The sequence below is a fragment of the Sprattus sprattus genome, assembly GCF_963457725.1.
Source record: "Sprattus sprattus genome assembly, chromosome: 1".
NCBI classification, from domain to species: Eukaryota; Metazoa; Chordata; class Actinopteri; order Clupeiformes; family Clupeidae; genus Sprattus; species Sprattus sprattus.
The window spans coordinates 34,148,284-34,171,450 of NC_137920.1; the positions used below are offsets into that span (position 1 = coordinate 34,148,284).

Consider the following 23,167-nt stretch of genomic DNA (forward strand, 5'->3'; position numbering starts at 1 on the left):
GTGTGTGTGTGTGTGTGTGTGTGTGTGTGTGTGTGTGTGTGTGTGTGTGTGTGTGTGTGTGTGTGTGTGTGTGTGTGTGTTTGTGTGTGTGTGTGTGTGTGTGTGTGTGAGAGTGTAGATGCATATGTGCATATGTCTATACAAATGCGCTTGCATGTATGTTTGTTTGAGTATGTGTGCATGTATGTGCGTATGTGTACAGAAACCCATGTGAGTGGGTGAGCGTATATGAGAATGTTGAATGAGAATGTTGACAGATATCAGTGTCTGTGCTCTTCTCTCTCTAAAGCCTCGGGTTAGAGCCTCAGCTGCATGCCTTAAAGGAAAGCCAACTCATCTCTAGCACAACAGGGCAATCGGAACTCAGTTCCACTACACCCAATAGAGACGCATGGCACGTACACTGGCGATGAAATCTCCACCAGAAACATCAATGCGCTCTAAATGCTTCTCTCCCTCCCGCCATCTCTGCCCAACAGCCTTCCCACTGTGAGCAGCTCCCGGCGTTTTCACACACACACTGATCCTGTGGCACCTGTCACCATACAGACTGAGCATGTGTGTGTGTGTGTGTGTCTATACAGTATGTATGTGTTTGTGTATGAGTGAGTGCATGTGTATGTGTGTGAGTGAGTGAGTGTGTGATAGAGCGAGTGTGTGCCTAAAAGTGTGTGTGTGTGTGTGTGTGTGTTTGTGTGTGTGTGTGTGAGTGACACCCTGTTCTAATATCAGGCAGGGATAAATTAGTGGTAATTAGCAGCCCCTGTGTCTCATGCGCCTGATTAGTTGGTGCTGTCACCAACCATCGCCTCTGCTGCTGCGATGCTGCCACCGTCCCCCATTTCCTGAACCTCCCGCTGGCCTGCCTGCCTGCCTGCTTGCCTGCCTGTCAGTCTGGAGACCCATTCAGGCCACGGATCTGCCTCTACAGGCCTCATGCTGGGGACGGTTATGGCCTAAAGGGAGTTCAGGCATAGCCAAAAGCGGAGCTGTGTGTGTGTGTGTGTGTGTGTGTGTGTGTGTGTTTGTGTGTGTGTGTGTGTGTGTGTGTGTGTGTGTGTGTGTGTGTGTGTGTGTGTGTATGTGTGTGTGTGTGTGTGTGTGTGTGTGTGTGTGGGTGTGTGTGTTTGTGTGTGTGTGTTGAGGGGGTCATGAATCTTCCGATTGTAGTAATTGGAAGCATTATGAAATGAATTGAGATGGAGGATGTGGAGGATGTTGAGGATGATAATCATCCTTTCCAATGGCATGATTCTTCACTATTAGATGCGTAATCCTGATCCTTATCATCACTATCATCGTCACCGTCACGTCATCATCATAATAAGTCACTGTCAAACAACATCATTATTCAAGGTCATCACTACTTTCAGTGCCAATGCCAATGTCAAACAGCCATTATGGTACAGTGCCACACATGCCTTCCACAAGTTAGTTGGAAGTCAGTTTTACGGGACCATGCTGAGGTTGACCTTTGTGTGACCTTTGCTGTGGCGAAACCCAGATGAAATTATGACATCTGATTGATACAATGAACTCAGATACCCTCTCCTCGGTGGATGAGAACCCCCCAATAACGTACGATAATTTCCCCTCACTTTATCTAAGCCGACAGCCTTGCGTCGGAATGAAACAAATCAGAATTGGCAGGCGTCCCTGAAAACAGGGGCGACACCTGCTTTTATAATCGCTCCGGCAACTCCGCGGCAAGCCTCTCTCTGCCGGGCGGTAAGCCTCAGTCGACACATCAAGGTCACGGCAATAATCTTCCCATCAGTCCTCACCTCGCTCCCGGAACAGCGGTAGCTGTGGCGACAGGCTGAGAGTGAATGAAAGAGTGTGTGTGTGTCTCTGTGTGTGTGTGTGTGTCTCTCTGTGTGTGTGTGTGTGTGTGTGTGTGTCTGTGTGTGTGTGTGTGTGTGTGTGTGTTTGTGTGTGTGTGTGTGTGTGTGTGGGATGGGACCAGGGGAACGGGTGAGGGGGGAAATGATCTGCTCTGACACGTGGCCTCTGAGATGCCTCTTTCTGTCGGCTTCCCGAGGGGTCAGGATATGAGGGAAATTGCTGAGGGGGATTTAGTCTGTGCTGATAGCATTGACGGAGAATGAAACGCGGAGCGCTGGTCATCGGAGGACAGTAGGAGGGAATCCTCTTTGTCCCTCACAAGCCAATGCCCACTCATGATTGGGAAATTAAATTCCTGTTGCTTTGGTGGCAAATTGCTTGGAGTTTACCCAAGGAGACATGAACACAATTGATGGTGTGTGAGTGTGTGGGTGTGTGTGTGTGTGTGTGTGTGTGTGAGTGTGTCCACCATGCCATTGAATTCGTTTTATAGCTTCCCAGCGTGAGGAAAAAAGACCTGTTATGTCGCTATCAAGTAGAGCACAAGACTTCTTTTGTAAAGGAAAAGAAACGACGATTGGATTATATCCTTTGTATATATTTTGGGAGGATCTGGAGGCTTAATTCAAACACATGGATACACTGGCAACGATCAAAAAGTTTGCCAGCTGTTTTCCGGGTAAGCAGCTTGTCTGAGCATCAGCATCCAAAATAAACAACAAAAACATTTTGAGAAGCCTCTCCTGATTAACAGTCCATAAGCACAACTTCCAAACAACACCGTCAGAAAACCAGACACTAGAGTTGCCATCACAACACTGCAACAATTTAAGCCTGACACAGAAGCCGATCAATGAAGAAACTAAAGGAAAACAACAACCAATAAAGAAAAACAAAGTGATAGCTTTCCAAAGGAGGAGGAGGAGTGAGGAGCAGCATGAATGACAGAGAGGTTCATGGGAAGGATGGGTTTCTTGAGTGTCCTCAGTGGGCCCACCTGCCAGGCCTCAGCAGGAGGGCGGGCTCCCCAACCAACAAACCACCAATCAAAAACATGACACCGCCACCGCTACCCCTGACAATCACGGCGCACATTAAAGCACACTCTACCACTGGCGTGTCTACAATCCCCAAAGCCTATACATGCCGGTGTAAGGACCATTAGCTCCCAGACGACTGATGAAAAACCCCTTCACACCACCAACCCTGACAAACGTTAGACATTAAAGCGAAATCCACAACTGCCACTGATGCACCAGGAGCTTCTGCAGGCTGAGTGCTGATTAAGAGCTCCATGCTGGTGAGAACAAGAGTGAGACGAAACGCATGTGTGTGTGTGTGTGTGTGTGTGTGTGTGTGTTCACACGTACACAGCCCCACCAGACCCTGTGCCCTTTACCCACCACTTAGCATGTACCCATCGTTTCATCTCGACCTCCCCGTACCCCACACCGCCGCCGTGATCAAACCACAGGCCACTAAAGAGCAAACAGGGATAAATCAAAGGTAGAAAGAAGAAGAAAAAAGAAAATAACAAGCAAATAGATTTTCAAAGCACAGGTGCTCATTCAAAAAACATTCACAAAAAAACTAAATAATAAAAAAATAAGACTGATTGACTGATTTCATTCAACGTGTTCATTTGCAAATAAAAAAAAACCCTGTGTGTCTGTTTTTATCCGTGCCTTTATTAGAGGAGCGTACAAATCAGAGAACATCTTTTCATCTCGGCCTGTGATGAGCCGCGCAGGCGACCGGGAGCGGCAGGGTCATTTTCTCTGATTAGATCTCTGCCTTATCAAGCTACAGCAGGGCTTACGTATGTAGCAAAGGAAAATAAATTCAAAAAAGCGATACAAATACACTTATATTTACAATCATCATAAATATCATTATGCATCTAACTAAAGTTTGATCTTCTTCCCCTGTTCAATTGGGTGCCCTAAGCGGAACTGCTTTGTGGTTATTATTTTTTTAGTTATAATTATTATAGTTACAAATGTGAATCTGTTAGCGTAATTAACATACACAAAAACAAGTCACGCAAGCAACTAAAGCAAATAAAAGGCCTCTACCTTTCAGGCTATACAGATATCCTCTTCTTGATTCAACCGGAATTTTAACACATTTTGCTTATCCTTTTCTGGATTTTGCTTACTATGTACCAACTCTCAAATATTCATCTCAAAAGAAATATTGCCAACTTGATGACCTTTGATAATGTATTGATTCATTGTGTATTGTGACTTTTAAACATTTGGTTTAGGCTACATTCTCATATTTTAACTTTTTACCAAGACCATGGAGGATGGCTTTTTTGATATCAGATTTTCTGGTATATATACTATTTTGCATGGGAAGCAGGTGATGCAGGGGATAATTTCTGCTAGCCCATCGGACAGGGTGTTGATACATTTTGCCAGACCGACAAGAAAACTTGATTGTCCCAAGACGTCAGGCTAGGATTTTGCAGGACCTGTAAAGTCCTGAAATTGCATGTGCAAATATATATGTCAGACTGACAACTCAGTATTCCGGCTTACAAATGAAGACCGTTTCCTGTTAATATTTCTTTAATTGGATCCATCAAATCAAGAAGATTCAAACCCCGTTTGTAATTACTTTGCATTTTTCCATCAAGCAATGTGCCCATGTGACGAGTTAATATCAATCAAGTATTCTCTACCTTTAAGAAGCTCTTGAAGACCCAACTCTTCAGAGAGCACCTCCCCTCCTAACTTGCACTTCTACTAGTACTTAACTTGCACTTACAGGAGTTACATTCCTGCACTTTTTTTCAATTTCTTACGTAAAATAGTATGTATTGTTACACTAGGTCTCTATTGCTCATAGTTTGACTGTTCTCTTCCTTGTACGTCTCTGTGGACAAAACTGTCTGCTAAATGACTATATGTAAAAGTAAAGTATTCAGTGATTGGGGAACAACACTTACGTACACTCACACACACACACACATACACATGGGCAAACTCACACATATGCAGACTGAGTCTCTCTCTCACACACACACACACACACACACACACACACACACACACACACACACACGCACACAGTATATACACATACACACACACAAAAAAACACACACACAAAGAGACATGCATACACGCACATGCACACACAAACACACACACACACACATACCCACACAGACACATACCTCCACAGTGTGTCTGTGGACTTGGGTAGACCTGAGCAAAACTGACAAGAATTGCTGTTGGCACAGTAATACTTGAGAAGTCACTCAGCTTGAATATTAATGAAAGCCAAGAAAAGAAGAAAGGTGTGAATATGTATAAAAAGCAGAGAGAGAGAGGGAGAGAAAGAGAAAGAGACAGAGGGGGCGAGAGAGAGAAAGAGGGAGAGAAAGAAAGAGAGAGGGATAGACGGAAGGAGGGAGCAGGAGAGAAAGCGACAGGCGCAAACAAACACCACAGGATTTTAATTAAGCCAATGAATTGACAAGAACAAGGTAATAACATTTACATTGTTCAAATTTGTGTTCATAATTACCCTTTATGAACACTAGGAAGACATGGGGGGTATGTTAATCTGGAGGGGTGTGTGCGTGGGAGGAGGACTTTGGGGTTGATCGGGATTTGGTGGGGAAGCCTCTGAAGCTTTGCACAACACCTTGCCTACAACATTGCTCTCAACATAGTCTGTGCATGGACAACACTAAGCTTCTACATTGCTTCCTATATAGTCTGTGCATGGACAACACTAGGCTTGCCTACAACCGTGCTCCCTACATGGTCTGTGGACAGTAAACTTTATCACATATGGACCAGAACTATGACTTCTATAAGAAACCAAAAATAAATACCAGAACTCCTGAGCGGATCAACAGACAAAAGCAAATGGGATTCGGTTTGGATAATATTCTCAGCTCAATCAGACATTCACATTGGCAATATATACTGTACATGCAATATATGTTTCACATAGACATTTTATCAGTCTACCACATTTTCCATCTCTTAATCTACTCACCCAGAATGAGCGGAACACTTGAGAATTAGGCTTCTACAGATTATAATTACAGGTCTGGGACCTATGTTCCCTCTATCCTCAGGTGTAACTGAGACTGAATGTGGTGTGCGAGGGACCAGCACTCACAGGGTGAAGTTCTCCGCAGGGTAGCAGCGGTTGCGCAGCAGACCGGCCCACAGCTGCACGCCGATGATGCCAAAGATGAAGAAGACGAAGAAGCAGAGCAGAAGCACGTTCCCCAGCATGGGCAGCGTGTCCAGCAGCAGGTTCACCAGGATACGCATGCCTGGAACACACACACACACATACACACACACATACACACACCACACACACACACACACACACACACACACATGATCACACACACACACACACACACACATATGTAGACACACAGAGATAACTACACAATATACGCAGAGTGAAAAAGAGAACCAAAAGAACAACAAAATCATCTTCTTTTCCTCATTTTCAGAAAGTGTTGAAGGCATTAGAGTCGATGTATTAGCCTCATCTTAAACCGTGTCATATTAAAGGTCCAGAGAGGTTGGACTGTTCCATGTCCAAAGAAGGACACATTAATATGTACATTAAAAGTTAACAAAATAACAAAATCTACAAGTCAACTCTTATTCAGAGATTATTAATTCATATGTAACTCAGATGGAACAAAAACACCCCAGGCTTTTGCCTCAGTCCATTTATGTATTTATAAGAACTGTGAGGGGAGGCACTGGGCACATCTTTGAAAATCTTGCGGGTCTTAATCATAGGCTAAGTGGCTTGGCTTTCACATGGCCCTCTAATCCCCCTCTAATGGCCTAATGATAGATAATCCCTCTCGTATACATAGGGGCACGGCCACGGTGACCCTGAAGAGGCACTTGAGGTGCCACCCGTGGCCCCAAGCACAGTCTGCAGGGACCGGGGGCCACAGTGGTCAGGACGAAGACAGAAAGAAGACAACACAGACAGTTCATGCAGAGCGAAACACATGACAGGGAGAGAATAGAATATAGAATAGAATATAGAATATGAAAATTCAGCATGACGTCACAACAACAAACATCTCACTACCGGGTGGCAAACGTCGCCCCTGCCCATAGTAAACCTTAACAAACCAACAGGATTTTTTGACAGGTTTTTCCATGCCATGTCAACATGTTTTATGATGATGATCTTGTTAACTGAAAAACTAGACGTTGGTGATTTTGTTGCTGTTGATATTTGTTAGCGAAATAACGGTAATATTGCAACGACCAAGTCATTGAAATACATTGAAGTATCAAACTCGTAGTTACTGAGATCGCTATAGCCAACTTAACATGAACGATTTCAGGACTGTTTGTAGCTTTCAAGCTATCTTTTTAGACACAAGAATATGTCCATACAGATATTAATAAAGTACCTATCTATCGATCTTATTGAAAGTATTGAAAACGTTGTCATTGTACATGAGCAGTTTTGAGGATTTGTGGTCTCTTAGCAGATGTGGTTGGACTGGAGTTAGCTAGCTCAGGTTCCAGGTGTTTTGATGGGGCACAATCAGTGTGGTCAGAATCAGGGTTTGACCGACCTGCATTATAAAAAAAGATTAAGGAAGCGTATCATAGCCAAGCCAGATCACGCCACTGTATGTGGTTGGTTTATTTATAACAACGGGACTAGCACTCTCACGCTAGCAAGCTATGCTACCCAACGTTTTACTACCGTAAGCTACCCAACAGCAACCCAACAAAATCGTTTTATTTCCTATTATCCTATTTGTATAAACTTGCACAAGCTTTTGAGACATATTCTGCAGGTAATATTGTGGCGAGTTGATGGCGTTGATTGACTAACATTAGACATCCTAGCTTGCTAACATTTGCTAGGGGAAGAAAGTTGACCAAACTGTACGTTAGCTCAGCTTTCAGCGTGCGCAGGCATAATGGGGAAATAAGCATTGATATGAGTCACCCGCTTGTGTTATTACTCTCAATAAAAGTATTATCAACGATTGAAATATAGAATTTGCTGAAATAGTGCTATAAAAAAGTAACAATAATTAAGTGCCTGGATACATTTGGCATTACGAGCCCAAACACAACACGATTTCGCCATAACATTTGCGTAAATGAACTACTTCGGCTGTTGACAGGATGACAGTTTGCCACCCGGAAGTACCTTGGCAACCTTTGTTTAAAAAAACCTTCTGATTTGGTCTATAGAATATAGAACAGAATATAGAATAGAATATAGAATATAGAATAGAATAAAAAATAGAATAGAATGGAATGTAGAATTGAAGAAGGCAGATAGGGAGAGAGAGAGAGAGAGAGAGAGATTAAGAGGAATCAACTGTGGTTTCAACTGTTCAAAAAATAATCCCTATAATGTTGAATGGAAATTGCTTCAATTAATTTCCCAAACTTACAGCCCTTGAAGTAGGCTACAGCAGGAGCTAGACCATTATGAAAGTAATGAAGCCTTATACACAACTCACTGTATTCAACTGGGTACTGGAACCCTGGAGTAAACTGAATACAAACTTTCCTTTTGGTCTGTTTTGTATATTTAAAGTTTTTTTGCGGTTTTGTGCAGACAGACACACAAATGCATACAATGACTTCAAAGGTACTCTGCAATAGAGACAAAAAGAGAGGGATACAGACAGAGAGAAAGAGGGATAGAAAGAGAGAGCGAGATAAATAGAGAGAGAGAGAGACCACAAAAGAAAACAAAACCAAAAACACCCTGATAGCTGACATGAGGAGAAGTGTTTGTGGGGAGCCATGAAGCCAAATGAGCTGTTTTGTGCCTGTAGGGAGAGCGAGGGCTTGGGTGGGAGGGAAGCGGTTGGCACAGGCACAGACACATGTCAGATGACCTCACAGGCCCCGCAGCTCCCACTGCAGCCACAGAGCACAGAGCAGGCAGATAGAGAGAGGAAGAGAGAGAGAGAGAGAGAGAGAGAGAGAGAGAGACAGAGAGAGAAAGACAGAGAGAGACAGAGAGAGAGAGGGACAGCCTTTCAAAAGGGCTCTCAGGGAGCACAGGATCCTATTAGTGTACATTATGTTTATTATGTTCATTTATTCTGGTTTTCCCTCATCAACCACTGCAAAGTGAAAGCTGTAAAGTGTCGTAACATTTTTTTCTATGTTGTGTAGTTAATTTGCTCTTCACTAGTTCCCTGAATGAATACTGTTTCATGCATCAATTAACAAAAATAAACGATAAAAAAGGCTTAAATGAATGTTAGCCTTAATAAACTATAACATATAGTTCAATGTTGATATTTAAAGTCTGTTAATGAATTTAGTATTAATGAATTTCACAAAGCATCCAGAAAAAGTATTTCTGTTTAATGTATTATTTCTGATGACATAAGTAACCAATTTAGCATTAAAAACTGAATATTAGTACTACTACTGATATTAACTACTGCAGTTAATCCTGTAGTTAATTACCTTTTTATGTTAACCAAGACATATAATTAAAAATAATTAGGAGTAGGGTGCATTACAACCGTCAAACCGACATTGCTAAGTTTCAGTATGGTAGCTGTAGTGCACCCTGTTATTATAATACCTAGGCTAGGTTGTTGGGTACGATTGACAGTGAGAGGTATGGTCACAGTGGGAAATCCCCAACCAACATCAAGAGGAATTCAACATCTTTTCTTGTGTATAACTACAAAAGAAATTAAACCTGAATGAAATGCATTGCCATTTAATTAAGGCTCTTATATGGGGACTCAAAAGGCGTATTCGTCATGCATGTCAGTAGAACGACTGAGTGAGAGTTGTATTTCTTGAATAATAAACATAATAATTGAGTTATTTGTCTGTTTGATTGATCCTTTTTGTATAGAGTTCATAAGAAGAAGAGAGGAGAAACAGAATAGACTACAGTCATGAAGATGGAGAATGAGTTACATCCCGTATGGAAAAGGTATGGAAAAACTGCATAGGAATCACATGTACAATACTTGCATAATAATTATGTGGTAAAGCGCTTGCATATACATTTCATATTAAAATGGCATAATACCCTTCAACATACAAGAATAACATAGTTTGGTCACACTTTATTTGTATGGTCCCCAATATCTATCTACAGATCATGAACAAATTATATGTTGAGACTCTGTTTACTAAAATGTATGGGTAAGGCTAGGGTTAGGTATTGGGTTTGGTTAAGGTGATGGTCAGTGAAAACTTAGAAAGACTGACCAAACACTGTTACTGTTATTGAAAGGGACTATAATTGCACTCTATCAAATTGAACATATGAATTGTACAGACTTTTTGTCCATATGGGATAGCCTGAGAGACTGACATTTACAGATACAAAGAATGAGAGACTATACTATATGTGGTTCTCCAGAGGAGAAGAGCCGGACTGACAGTGACAATGAGCAGACAGACGGACAAATTATGAGAGATGGAGAAAAAGAGGGAGTGAGAGAGAGAGAAAGAAAGAAAGAAAGAGAAAAAGAACGAGAGAGAGAGAGAAAAGAGAGAGAGTGAGGGAGAGAGAGAGAAAGAGAGATAGAGAGAGGGAGAGGGAGAGAAAGAGAGATAGAGAGAGACTGTGTTTGTCTTCTCTCTTCCAGCTGAATGAGGAGGGGTTCGCTGCTCTCCTCTGAAACAGAGTTTAATAAAGGAGTCGATTGCCTCTTTTATAAGCGTCTAAATAAAGACCCAAATTAAATCTGCAGCGATGCCAAAGAACTCTTGTACCATCAACCATTTATAGGGCTGGAGCCAGACTTCAGGCAAAAGTTTCTTTCTCTTCAGTGGGAATTAAAACGGGGCTCAATATTGCGTTGCATGTTTTTTTTATTATTTATTCTTTTTTCTTGTATTCCATTAAAGAACTCCAAGACATGTCATCTGATATGATTGATTGCATCAATTCCTGTTTCATACCCATCTCCTAATTCCACTAATAATAATTACTTTTACATGGGGGTCTTTGCAGCTCCCATGATCTGCTCTTACAGCCTGGGTAAGTATAAAAGTAAAATTGAATCCCAACATCAAACAATCCAATTAGAGGAGTGATAAGCATGACTAAGCTGGCTGAAGAACAGCAGACTACATCAGCGGCTCACAGACCAGCGTGTAGCAAAACATGTCCCAACCTTGGTTCGCTCATGGAAAGCCCACACCAGGCGCGTCTGGTAATTTAGGTTATTGCCCTCAACAGGACCAAAACAAAGTCCTTATACTAGCTCATTCTAGCCATACTTATTCTTCCACACTAGCTCATGATATCTATACTTATTCTTCCACACTAGCTCATGATATCTATACTTATTCTTCCACACTAGCTCATGATATCTAAACTTGTTCTTCCACATTAGCTCATGATATCCATATTTGTTCTTCCACACTAGCTCATGATATCCATATTTGTTCTTCCACACTAGCTCATGATCTCCATACATGTTCTTCCACACTAGCTCATGATATCTATACTTATTCTTCCACACTAGCTCATGATATCTAAACGTGTTCTTCCACATTAGCTCATGATATCCATATTTGTTCTTCCACACTAGCTGATGATATCTATACATGTTCTTCCACACTAGCTCATGATATTCATACTTGTTCTTTCACACTAGCAGATGATATCTATACATGTTCTTCCACACTAGCTCATGATATCCATACTTGTTCTTCCACACTAGTTGATGACACTCACGCTTCCGTATATTTATATGTATTGCATTACAAACACATATGCCATGCACACATAGCCCTTCTGCTTTCGTCCAGTGGACCAAAGATTCTCCCAGCTCAGGCGGCGTGGGCGTTGCTTGCGTTGGCATGCATTACGCATGCATATGGTTAGACTTAGAAGCACAGAGGCGTGTGGGATCTCCCTCGTGACAAATACAGAGTGTGTTTACACACACTGGCTAGAGGCCTGTGGGTGGCCTGAGGAAAATGACCAGTCTTGGCATATGCCTCCAACATTAACTGCCCACTGGAAATGACAGTAAAATGATCTTGTTGTATAAGAGAGATACACTGTTTGTGTACTTTTCTGCAGTGACACCTAGTAACACTAGGACTGAGGAAGGAACATAAGGAAAATCTCAGAGGGTACAGTCTCTCTATCGCAAATACTCTATCCCTGGTTTGGTGAAATAATAAAAAACAAACATGCTGCTACTCTTTGATACTCAGTTTTGGCTATGGATATGGCTATGGCTATGGATATGGATATGGCTATGGATATGGCTATGGATATGGCTATGGCTATGGCTATGGCTATGGATATGGATATGGCTATGGTTTGGGTGGATGCTATCCATGTCCCTTCTTTGTCCCTTCTTTGTTTCACTCTATTTGATCTCTTATTTCTCTCTCCCTCCCTCACCAGTTGTCTTCAGAACTAGCCATTAGCCCCCTTTACACACTGTGGAAAAAAGGGAATAGAGGTGGTCGATGCGAAGGGAAAGAGACCCATTTCACTCCTTCTCCTCCACTTTTGAGAGAGGGATAAGCTGGGATCCGTCATCTAAGGGGGATCTCGTGGACATCAGCTGCCGGCGCTGTTGGCTCGGCTCTTTGATCTCAGTGACAGACGGCGAGAGATTTCGAGAGAGATTTTGTTGTTTTTTTCTCTCAAGCTCTGTGCAGGAGTCTTACCGGAAGTGGATACGAGAGAGGAGGAGAGGTCCCCCTTCTCCGATCTCAAATCCTGCCATGAAAGACTTCGGGGATCACTGCTGATCCTCCAAACAAAGCCTAAAGTGTGTTTGTGTGTGTGTTTGTGTGTGTGTGTGTGTGTGTGTGTGTGTTTGTGTGTGTGTGAATGTTGTCGTCTGTTGATACTCCTGTCCTGATTGTTTCTTTTCTTTTGTTTTTGCTCAGATCTCTCTCTCTCTCTCTCTCCCTATCCTCCTCTCATTTGGTTAATCAAATTCAAATGACAAATGCAGCACTGCCAAAGCATGGATTATGCAGCAGGCCTCTGAAAAGACAGCACAAACACAGACAAACGGAAAAAAAAACGCAAAAACACCATCTACAATATCTATACTACGACCTTGTGAATTGAATAAGATTCAGATGCAGCCTTATTCCCCCCATTGGCTGTTCCATGGATCACAATTCACTTTCCCCTCTTTCTCTTTCTCATCCCTCTTTCTTTTTCTCATCCCTCTTTCTCTTTGGCACGTGCACCTCTCACGCCTCTCTACACCGTCACTCCGCTCTCGAGCTGGCCTTAATGACTCGCCTCACACTTGTCCTCACGCTCTCCAGTGGCACGTTCATCTGCCCTCGTGACAGCGTTTCACACTGCAGCGTGTAGCTGTGGAGATGGAGTTTGACGCCTCCTATCGAAACCAAGAGTCTGCCTGAGGTGGCCCAAGGCACGCAATCATCTTTGCAGATCAGGCAAGTCAACATTACCTCGAGGGTAATCACATTTCAGAGAGAGAGAGAGAAAGAGAGAGAGAGACTCGAGTCTTGTGCCCTGGGCGTTATTCATGGTGTAATGTTAAAGATGTTTATTAGGCTATAATAGCATGTGTGGTTGGTTGGCTTATGTAGGGTTTTTTTTTCTTGGAGAAATGGGTTTTCACTTGTGCCCTTTCAAAACTGAACTCTTATATTATGAGGTCTGAAGTGGTGGACTGAGATTATATCAAATTATACAGATTTAGTTTTCTCAGAGATAAACAATAGAAAGGTGGAAATTACTCTCTACAGCGACCACTTACTTGGCACCCGGTTGATGGCTTTGAGGGGTCGCAGGACTCTCACTGTTCTGATTGCTGTGAGATTGATGTTTTGCAGGTCCAAGGAATACTCCACAACCCTGAAAAAAATGAGAGATAAAAGGAAGTGGAGGTTAGAACAAAATCATGATTGATATATACTGTTTATATGGAAGAACACATCAGATTCCTTTGAGATAGCAACACTTCCTTTGTAATGAATAGATCATAAATGGAATTCCCCAGAGACCAGTGCTGGGGACACAATTTTTGTATCTAAATCAAAAGTATCAAATAAAAAAAAAACGTTACATTGTGAAATGCATTAAGTTAATGTGATTTTCTGGCAGATGTTTCCCTGGATAGTTTTGAATTAAAACATGTTCATCATTATCTATTAATTGATTATAAAATATTCATTCAAAACATGCATCAAGTAAATTCCATGAAGCATTAGACAAAGGATCATAAAACATAAAGGTATAACATTAAATATTAAGGTTTTCCTTCTAGAGAAGAGTACAGACAAAGCAGAGGCTTCTCTAAGTGTTGTTTACTACAGGGAACACATATCTGCTACTCCATGACACAACATCCATTAGGGATTGGGTGCTGAAAAGTCTGCATAGGAAAGGAGGAATGATTTACAGGGTGGAGAGACATAAAAGAAAGAAAGAAAGAATGAAAGAATGACGGACAGGCAGAGGGAGGAAGGGCAAAGACAGGCAAAGAGCATTTTAAGTGAATTCCATTTCCTGACAGAAATGACTGGCTAATGCCAGAAGCCAGTTGTTGAACATCAGTTTCCGATGCAGAAAAACACCGGCTTTAGAGTCCCCACACACCAGGAAGCACTCACAAAGACCATCTGACCTCGGCAGACCAGCCGAGCACTCTGGCACATGAGTGCACATGATCTCCACTTCACTGAGCCCACTGCACACACTACCACCATCTGTGGGTTCGTGAGGTGTATCAGAGCACTAAGGTCACTCCCTCCTATGACAGTTTAATAGCCTGTGACATGAGCTGCGATGGCATGTAACATAATCAGAGTTGTCATGGTCCCTTCCAATAATGGTAACATGATATGGCTGAATCAATGGACCTTAAATGTCATGGTGATATATATATATCATAAGGTCATTTAAATTGTGTGTCTGGATTTGTGTAAAGAGGTTTCCTCCATTACAGAAACTGAGTTTGTTTTACATCTACGTAAGATTTGCTATTGGGTCATTATGTGGCAAGAAAACCTGACTCATCAATATTCATTGTGGAGGGTGACTGGTCAGACTAAGAAGAGACTAAAAGGCCTCGGACTCCAGAGTGCTATAGGTTGAAGCCGGGTTGGGAAAAGTGAGTATACACTATATAATACATGGTATTGGTTAGAACAGGGTCATAGCATGGTCATGTTAATGTTATGACAGAGGGCTGAGGTAAAGACAAACGGTAGCATAGCATAGCTGTGTTTCCCACACAGCCTGTCTGCTCTCAGAATCAGAAACCATCTCTTAAATCCATATTGTCAGCTGTATTCATTTTAATTCCTCCCTGTCTACTTTTACCTTGGGGATATCGAACACACACAGTTATTTAAAACATGCAATCGGAAAAGAAAAGAAACAAAACAAGCCATTCTTTCTTCTCAGAACCAGCCGAGAGAAGTTATACAGTAAAAGCCTGAAATGAGCTCTCTCTGGACCAACAGCCATTTTCCATTAGTGCCAGTTTGCTGCATCAGGTGAAACATGTGGGATAAAAAAAATCACTGTCTATTTTGGACCGTAACTGTGTGCATTTCACGATTACTGAGTGTGTAGTACTGGACTCATACTGTATGACAGGAGAATAGTACCTGAGAACAAGTACCTCCCTCATTGTGTGTGTGCATCTATGTGTGTGTGTGTGGTGTGGTGTGGTGTGTGGTGTGTGATTATACACGACATGATTTGTATGTAGCTTTAATTACCACTCCAACCAGGCCTGCCTCATTTCTGCTGGTAATGAAGTACTCGTTGTGGTCCATTCACCAACCACAGATATCCCTACCCCCACACTCATTTCTCTCTCTCTCTCTCTATTTCTCTCTCTCACACACACACACTCTCTCTCTCTCTCTCTCTCTCTCTCTCTCTCTTTCTTTCTTTCACACACACACACACACACACACACACACACACACACACACACACACACACACTCTCTCTCTCTCTCTCTCTCTCTGTCTCTCTCTCTCTCTCTCTCTTACAGTTTATATAAACAGATTCAGGTGCTGAGGCAAGAGAGTTTGAATCTCTGCTTCTAAACTGGAACACTTCCAAAAACAGCCATCATAAATATTTGAGTATTTGAGGAACCATACAGAACATCTAGGGGGTCTTCAGTGTGTATCAGGGACCACTGGGAAAATTATGATTCCCTCTCTCAATCTTTCTCTCTGTCTCATTCTTTCTCTCCTTCCTTTGAGGCCAATATGTAGTTTTCTGCAAACTCTGTGAAAACATGCCTAGAAAAAAGAACATTGGTAAAAAAAAAAATAGAGGGGTTAAAGTTTTATAAATGTACTCTGAGACACAAACTGAGAACAGTTTCATTTTTGATTGTTAGGTTACAATTTACCCCACTCCTGCACCAGTACTTCTTATTTGAACACATTTCATCTCTGGGAGAACCCAAGTTCCACCATGTGAGACACGCTTTGAAAAGCTGTAGCAAGTAAGTATTCCACCTCTCAAATGGAAAATCAAATAGGAAAATGTTAAGGGGAGACCGAATGAAAGCAAAAATTCTGTCACTGTAGATAAGGCGAGAACAAAATGCTGATCGTTTGTGTCAGTGTAGTGTCTCTTTCAACACTGCGCTTCAGTGAGTACGTGTGTAGACCGGCTTCCATTAGCATCTCATCTCCGTCTCGCGCTACCACTCTCAGTGGAAATGTAATCCCACTCAGAGTCCGAGCTGGAGACGCGATTTACTCACTGAGAACACCTGGGTCCACTCTTTTCTCAGGGCCAGCTGGACAGTTTCTTTCTCCAGTCATATAACCAACAACCATAATAATAGAGCAGGGTCGTCCCTCTCTGCCTTTAAGAAGCTTTTGAAGACCCAACTCTAGAGAGAGCACCTCCCTTCCTAACTTGCACTTCAACTAGTACTTAACTTGGACTTACAGTAGTTACATTCCTGCACTTTTATCTATTTCTTATGTAAAGTAGTATTTGTTGTTACACCAGGCCGCTATTGCTCGTAGCTTGATGGTTCTCTCCCTTGTATGTCGCTTTGGGTAAAAGCGTCTGCTAAATGACTAAATGTAAATGTAAATAACCAATGCATACCCTTGCTCCACTGAGGTTAAGAGCCTTGGCGTCATCCTGGACAGTTTCTTTCTCCAGTCATATAACCAATGTCACACCACAAAAAAATATCCCTACTTTGGTCACATCACACATTGGCAACTGTAATGCGATCCTTGCAGGCATCCCCGAAAAAAAAAAAACGTCTTCACCGACTTCAACTCATTCAGAACTCCGCAGGATGGATTATTTCATGATCAAAGTCCACTGAATATGTCACACCCCTGCCGATTCAATTACACTGGCTCCCCGTGCCACAATGGATCAGCTGTTTAAATCCTTGCTATTAACATTTAAAGCTCCCTATAATCTTCCCCCTGTTTATCTCCCAGACCTCCTTCAGGCTGACACTCCCTCTTGCTCCCTGCCGTCTTCATCAGCAGGTCCACTGGCACTACCAGCCATTGACCTCAGCAGAATGGCCGCCAGGACCTTCTTCTATACTACACCCAAACTTGGGACACTTATCTTCCCCTTACATCTCTATTACAGAATTAAAAGCTGCTCTTAAAACCTTTAAATCTTTTTAAACTGCATCAACCGCATCTCAATTTATAAAGCAAAAGCAATTGTAACTAATTGCTGAGCTATGCTCTGTTTAACTGTTGTTTGCACTGATGTTTTACTGGGTGTTTTGTTGTTTATTCTATGTTTTATTAAAGCATGTGGTGGAAGGTGACCCTGAGGGTCATGACACTGTCAACACTGTGATGCATTCCCCACTCTGCATGGTAACAAAATAGCTTTCACCAAGTCAGTCATTTTGCCAAGACATAGACATATGTGATTTCTGAATAATCGATAAACAGGACTCCAGAGGGAAGAGATTGTGAAAAATTCACAGTTTCCACCAACGTTGCTTGCTTTTGGGATCTGAAGGAGTGTTTGGACCGGAACATGGCTATGACACGAGGTGTCAGACTTAACAATCTGTGCTCGATTGCTATTCGTCAACGCCCAGATGTGTGTGTCTCAGCAAACTGACATTTAACTGCAAGAACTGAAACTGAGTTTGAACAGAATGTGGAGGTATATTAGCGTACATATACATTTTCAGTGAGGATCAAATTGTTTCACAGCAAACACGTTCAATTTCATAATTTTTTTCATTATTACATTCCATTTCAAGTTTATTGGAATACAGTTCCAAACTAATACATTCCATTTCAAATGATGCTATTGAGTTTCAGTTTTTCAATGCAATTATTTAAGTAGAGCAATTCTAATTCAATTATAAATTATTCAAATTCATTTCTGCCCATAGATTGCAAAAACTTGGGAAGAGTAGCTTACCGACACACAAACAGAAGCCACACACACACACACACAAATACTGTATATATGCACATACGAACGCACACACACACACACACACACACACAGATATATACACACACACATATGCATGCACATGCACACACACACACACACACACACACACACACACACACACACACATGGATAAAAGCACTGACTTTGATAAATGGATAAAAGCACTGACTTTGACTCTCTTTCTTACACACACAAGTACACACACACACACACACACACACACACACACACACACACACACACACACACACACACACACACACACACACACACACACACACACACACAGAATACACTCTTGCTAACAAACTGGAACAGACATGTGAGTCGTCCTTTTTGAATTCCCATGAAGCCCATGTTGTGAATTCCACTGGTGCCAAGCGCCTGCCTCTGTCAGGCTTGTGCGTGCCAATAATCACAAAGGCATAAAAGAATGTCATGACATATGGGCACTTTCATGTGTATGTCTCTGTGTGTGTGTTAGTATTTAGCTGTACACATGTGTATGACGTATGTGTGTGTGTGTGTGTGTGTGTGTGTGTGTGTGTGTGTGTGTGTGTGTGTGTGTGTGTGTGTGTGTGTGTGTGTGTGTGTGTGTGTGTGTGTGTGTGTGAAATGTTTGTGTGTTTGTGCAGAAGTGTGGTATGTGGTGTGTGTGTGTGTGTGTGTGTGTGTGTGTGTGTGTGTGTGAAATGTTTGTGTGTTTGTGCGGAAGTGTGGTATGTGGTGTGTGTGTGTGTGTGTGTGTGTGTGAAATGTTTGTGTGTTTGTGCGGAAGTGTGGTATGTGGTGTGTGTGTGTGTGTGTGTGTGTGAAATGTTTGTGTGTTTGTGCAGAAGTGTGGTATGTGGTGTGTGTGTGTGTGTGTGTATGTATGTATTTTGTAGTTAAAACATGTACAGAGGAAGGCTCCAGCTGTGCGGACATGATGCATGGCACGCGTGAGCATCATGGTTTCTTCTCCGGTTTCTTCTGTGCGCACACAAGCCCGTTCTCAACACCCTAACCCACCAAACCGCCACCATGCCCACGGCAAAGAGATGTAGGGGGCATACACTGGTATTAGGAGCATTACAAGCAACTACACAGAAAATATGAACCTTTTTATCATGCGACTCTGAAACCCACTCAATAATGTAGCAATCTTTGCTAGAGGGAGATCTCAAAGGCTGGACAGCAAGCTGCATGTATTGGCTTTGAAGCATGCATATTGCAGGACTGCAGCAGAGCTTACTCCTAGAGGTGAAATAGGTTTAGGTTGTTGCCCAGTATTCTGACAAAGAGAGAGGCCACCCAGGAAAAAAAGCTTTTGGTTTTGGGTATAACCATCCGTCCAAACCCAGCTGGGCGTCCCGCAGGTTAGCATTTTCTATAAATGGGTATAGGCCTATATCTAATGTGCTGATGTTCTTTCAAAGACTAAATGTGTCAAATGAGATGTCACCTTTGGTAGCACACATACGTGTATGGTATAACCATATGTTGTGCATGCTAAAAGTACCTTTTTCTACTAGCTGTAGTCAATGGATGGAATGTTCCAGAACCCCTCTGAAGTGCCTCCACATTGTATCTTTCACCGAGAAGCTGCACAGGTTTGTGTCGCTTGTCGCACACTTGTCATAACAGGGCTTGAAAAACTAAACCTGTCACAAACAACTCCCCCCACGCACACACACACACACACACACACACACACACACACCACCACCACCACCACCCGACACACTCACTCTCATCCACAGATGCACCGAGAGACTTAGAGCGATGCCTGACAGGGAAACAGTTCAACTTCTCAGTTTTCTGTTTTTATTCCCCCCTTCCCTTCCACCTTTCTTTCTCTAGGACGAACATATTTTCCATAGGTAGCACGCCCGCGCCGCCAACTTCAAAAAGCATATTAATTAAAGGCTTCCATCTGTTCCTGTCCTCATGCAGTGCAGACGGGGTTGATACACACACACGTGTACACACACACAAACAAATACTTTCACACAGAAAGGCTGTAGTGTGAATGTACACACTTGCACACAGGCTACACTGTAAAAACGCACATACACGTACAGTGAGTGTATACTGTATGTATGTCTTGGCCTGCAGACACACACACACACACACACACACAATCCGGGCCATCCTCCTCACTAATTGAATCCCACATTTAGGCAGTGTGTGTGCTTAGAGCTGAGGCAGGAAGATGAGCTACATCTCCTCTCACTTCTCCACCTCCGATCCACCCTCCAGCTGCTCCCAGCCTGCATGCCTGCCTGCCTGCCTGCCTGCCTGCCTCTGCCTGCCTGCCTGCCTGCCTGTCTGTCTGTCTGTCTGTCTGTCTGTCTGTCTGTCTGTCTGTCTGTCTGTCTGTCTGTCTGTCTGTCTGTCTGTCTGTCTGTCTGTCTGTCTGTCTGTCTGTCTGTCTGTCTGTCTGTCTGTCTGTCTGTCTGTCTGCCTGCCTGCCTGCCTGCCTGCCTGTCTGTGTGTCTTCTTATCTGTTTGTCTCCCTTTCTATGTACATGCCTCCCTATAGACTTACTTGCCTGCCTCTCTGTCTGACTGTCTGACTGTCTGCCCGCTTGTGTGCCTACATGTCTATGTGCCAACCAGTCTTCCTGCCTGCCTGTCTTCCTGCCTGCCTGTCTCCCTGCCTGTCAGCTTCTCCACTCGCTGTAATAATTATCGTAGCCTCACCTCCTTGACAGCCTCCGCCTTCCCCACACATCTCTTCAGAAAGCTATCCAAAAAATCTGAATATATATACAAAACTCTGAATATATATATACAAAACTCTGAATATACCAGTGTTGTTTTCGTCAGGCAAGACGAAAACGAAAATGACGTCGTCAGACCCCTTTTTTCCATGACGAAAATGAGACTAAGACGAACGTCACCAAAGCCATATAAAGACTAAAATGTGACGAAAAATGTAGACATTTTCGTCAGACGAGAACTAGACGAGACTCAATTGTTAGTGAGTGGACGAACAAAGTTTCAAAACATGCTTTTTTTCCGCCAACTATAATATGCGTGCAATGTCAAGAGCTCAGACATCAGAAATGGAGCCAGCTGCTTGTCCTAACAGTCACGCCCCCATCACACACTAAAAGCCTCGCTAAAGGCGGCTGCATGCTACAGCGTTGGGGGTTAACGGTTGCGCAAAATTTACTCGGTGCAGTTCATGCTCCCAAAGGTTGCGCGTGTTGTCATGAGCCTGCCATTTGCCTGGCAGATAGAAAGCTGTGTCCCTAACAGAAAGTCTGAAGCTTGAAGTTCTTTTCAAACCTTTGCTTGGGTAGCACTGTTAAACTGAGCAGACATGCAGACTACATTTGAGTAATCTCATCACGTAACATTCGTTTTCTAAAAACAATCACATAGTATTGCATGTTTAACTGTGGTAGAAAATACGTTAGCTTAATGCTAACGTATATGGAAAATCCTATAGACACCGCGCTAGGTATTAGCATCAAGTAATTCACGTTAATGTTTTTGTATGAGCCTGCAGCTGCCATACGGCTGTACGCACGTACCTTCTGCTACGTGAGAAGAAGAAAGAGAGAGAGAGTCTGCAATCATGCGCTGAGCCTGGCCAGTGCACAAAGCACAAACAAACGAAGAGTGATTAAAGTACAAACAAACGCTTACAAAAGTTATCTGACACACGCTGTTCCCAGCACGACGCATGCATTGCCACTGTAATTCAATACTATGAACGCATATTACAATAGGTAAACTGCAGACAGAGGGGCGCGCAAAAAAAATGCGGTACTACGATCTCCCTGTCCAAATGAATGGAGTCATTTGACTTTATGATCAGCATATTCAGGGTTTGCTTCAGTATCTTACACCCCTCCTCCTTATCCGACAATGTATGGCAGCAAATAAAATCGGTGTACGGACAACTAATGGCCGTTGAGTATACAGATTTGGAGCTGTGGAAACAGCTAAATGAGTTACAGCCAAATCGCAGTGAGCCTTGTCAAGCCCTGGAAAGTTCGGCAAATTTCCACCCAAACATTCATTGAGTCTTGTTGACAATGCCCGTTTAAACAACGTCTGCTGAGCGATCATTAAGTACAATCTTAAGACATATCTACGAAGTACGATGACTGACAAAAGACTGACCGGACTTGCTCTCATGAATATTCACACAGATTTGGAAATCGACAGTGAAAAAGTAAAAAAACAATATGCAGAAGGAGAATTCACTTAAATTGTAAGGGCAATACGTTTAGGCTGTAACCCATTATCTGCGCGTGAGTGTTAATGTGCACGGTTTTTTGGGGGGGGGCATTACGGAGCAAATCTCCCGACTATTGCGCCCGTCATGGTTAAAAATAGCTTGCAACGCCAACACGAACAGTGGGAGAAGGGAAGGGGTAACATAAAGTTCTTAGAATTTTAATACAACAATTTTGCCAGCGAATACAAAGTTCTAATACTTTGCCGGCGAATACAAAGGTTATAAAGTTCTAATATTTCGAGAGCGATTTTAAAGTTGAAACCGACTTAGTTGACCACACGCAAGTTAACGCAGTTAAACGAAAGCTAAAATAATGTGCTGATTCATTGCCGTTGCATCACCTCAAGCAAAGGTGCAGAGAACATCTAGGGAGGAAGAAACAACAGCCACAACAGCAGCTACAGCTACACCAAGGGCATGTTGCAGTAGGTGGCTCATTGTATTTTGTGTAACACATGTATTCAAAACATCAAGCCTTTCGCCCACTACACTTTCATGCTCCGGTAAGTTTTTTTCCTTTGCTCTCGCACGCCCCCTTCAGTGAAGCAGAGGTAATGTTTGCCTTCCCTTAGTTTTTTTCAATGCGGTTTTTTGTCAGATCAGTAAGACTATAGTATGATAAGCTTTTGAATATCCATGCTGTAGTGT

The 23,167-nt window shown here is 42.7% G+C and overlaps 1 protein-coding gene across 1 annotated transcript in view; it reads right to left on the reverse strand.

Annotated features, from left to right (window-relative positions):
* cacna1ib (calcium voltage-gated channel subunit alpha1 Ib) overlaps window positions 1-23,167 on the reverse strand; it is a gene marked incomplete at its 3' end in the record, with an annotated part of 148,468 nt that overhangs the window by 71,681 nt on the left and 53,620 nt on the right. Inside the window, 2 exon segments of the mRNA XM_080843756.1 lie at window positions 5,989-6,148; window positions 13,595-13,692. Of these exon segments, the coding sequence (XP_080699882.1) occupies window positions 5,989-6,148; window positions 13,595-13,692 (258 nt within the window).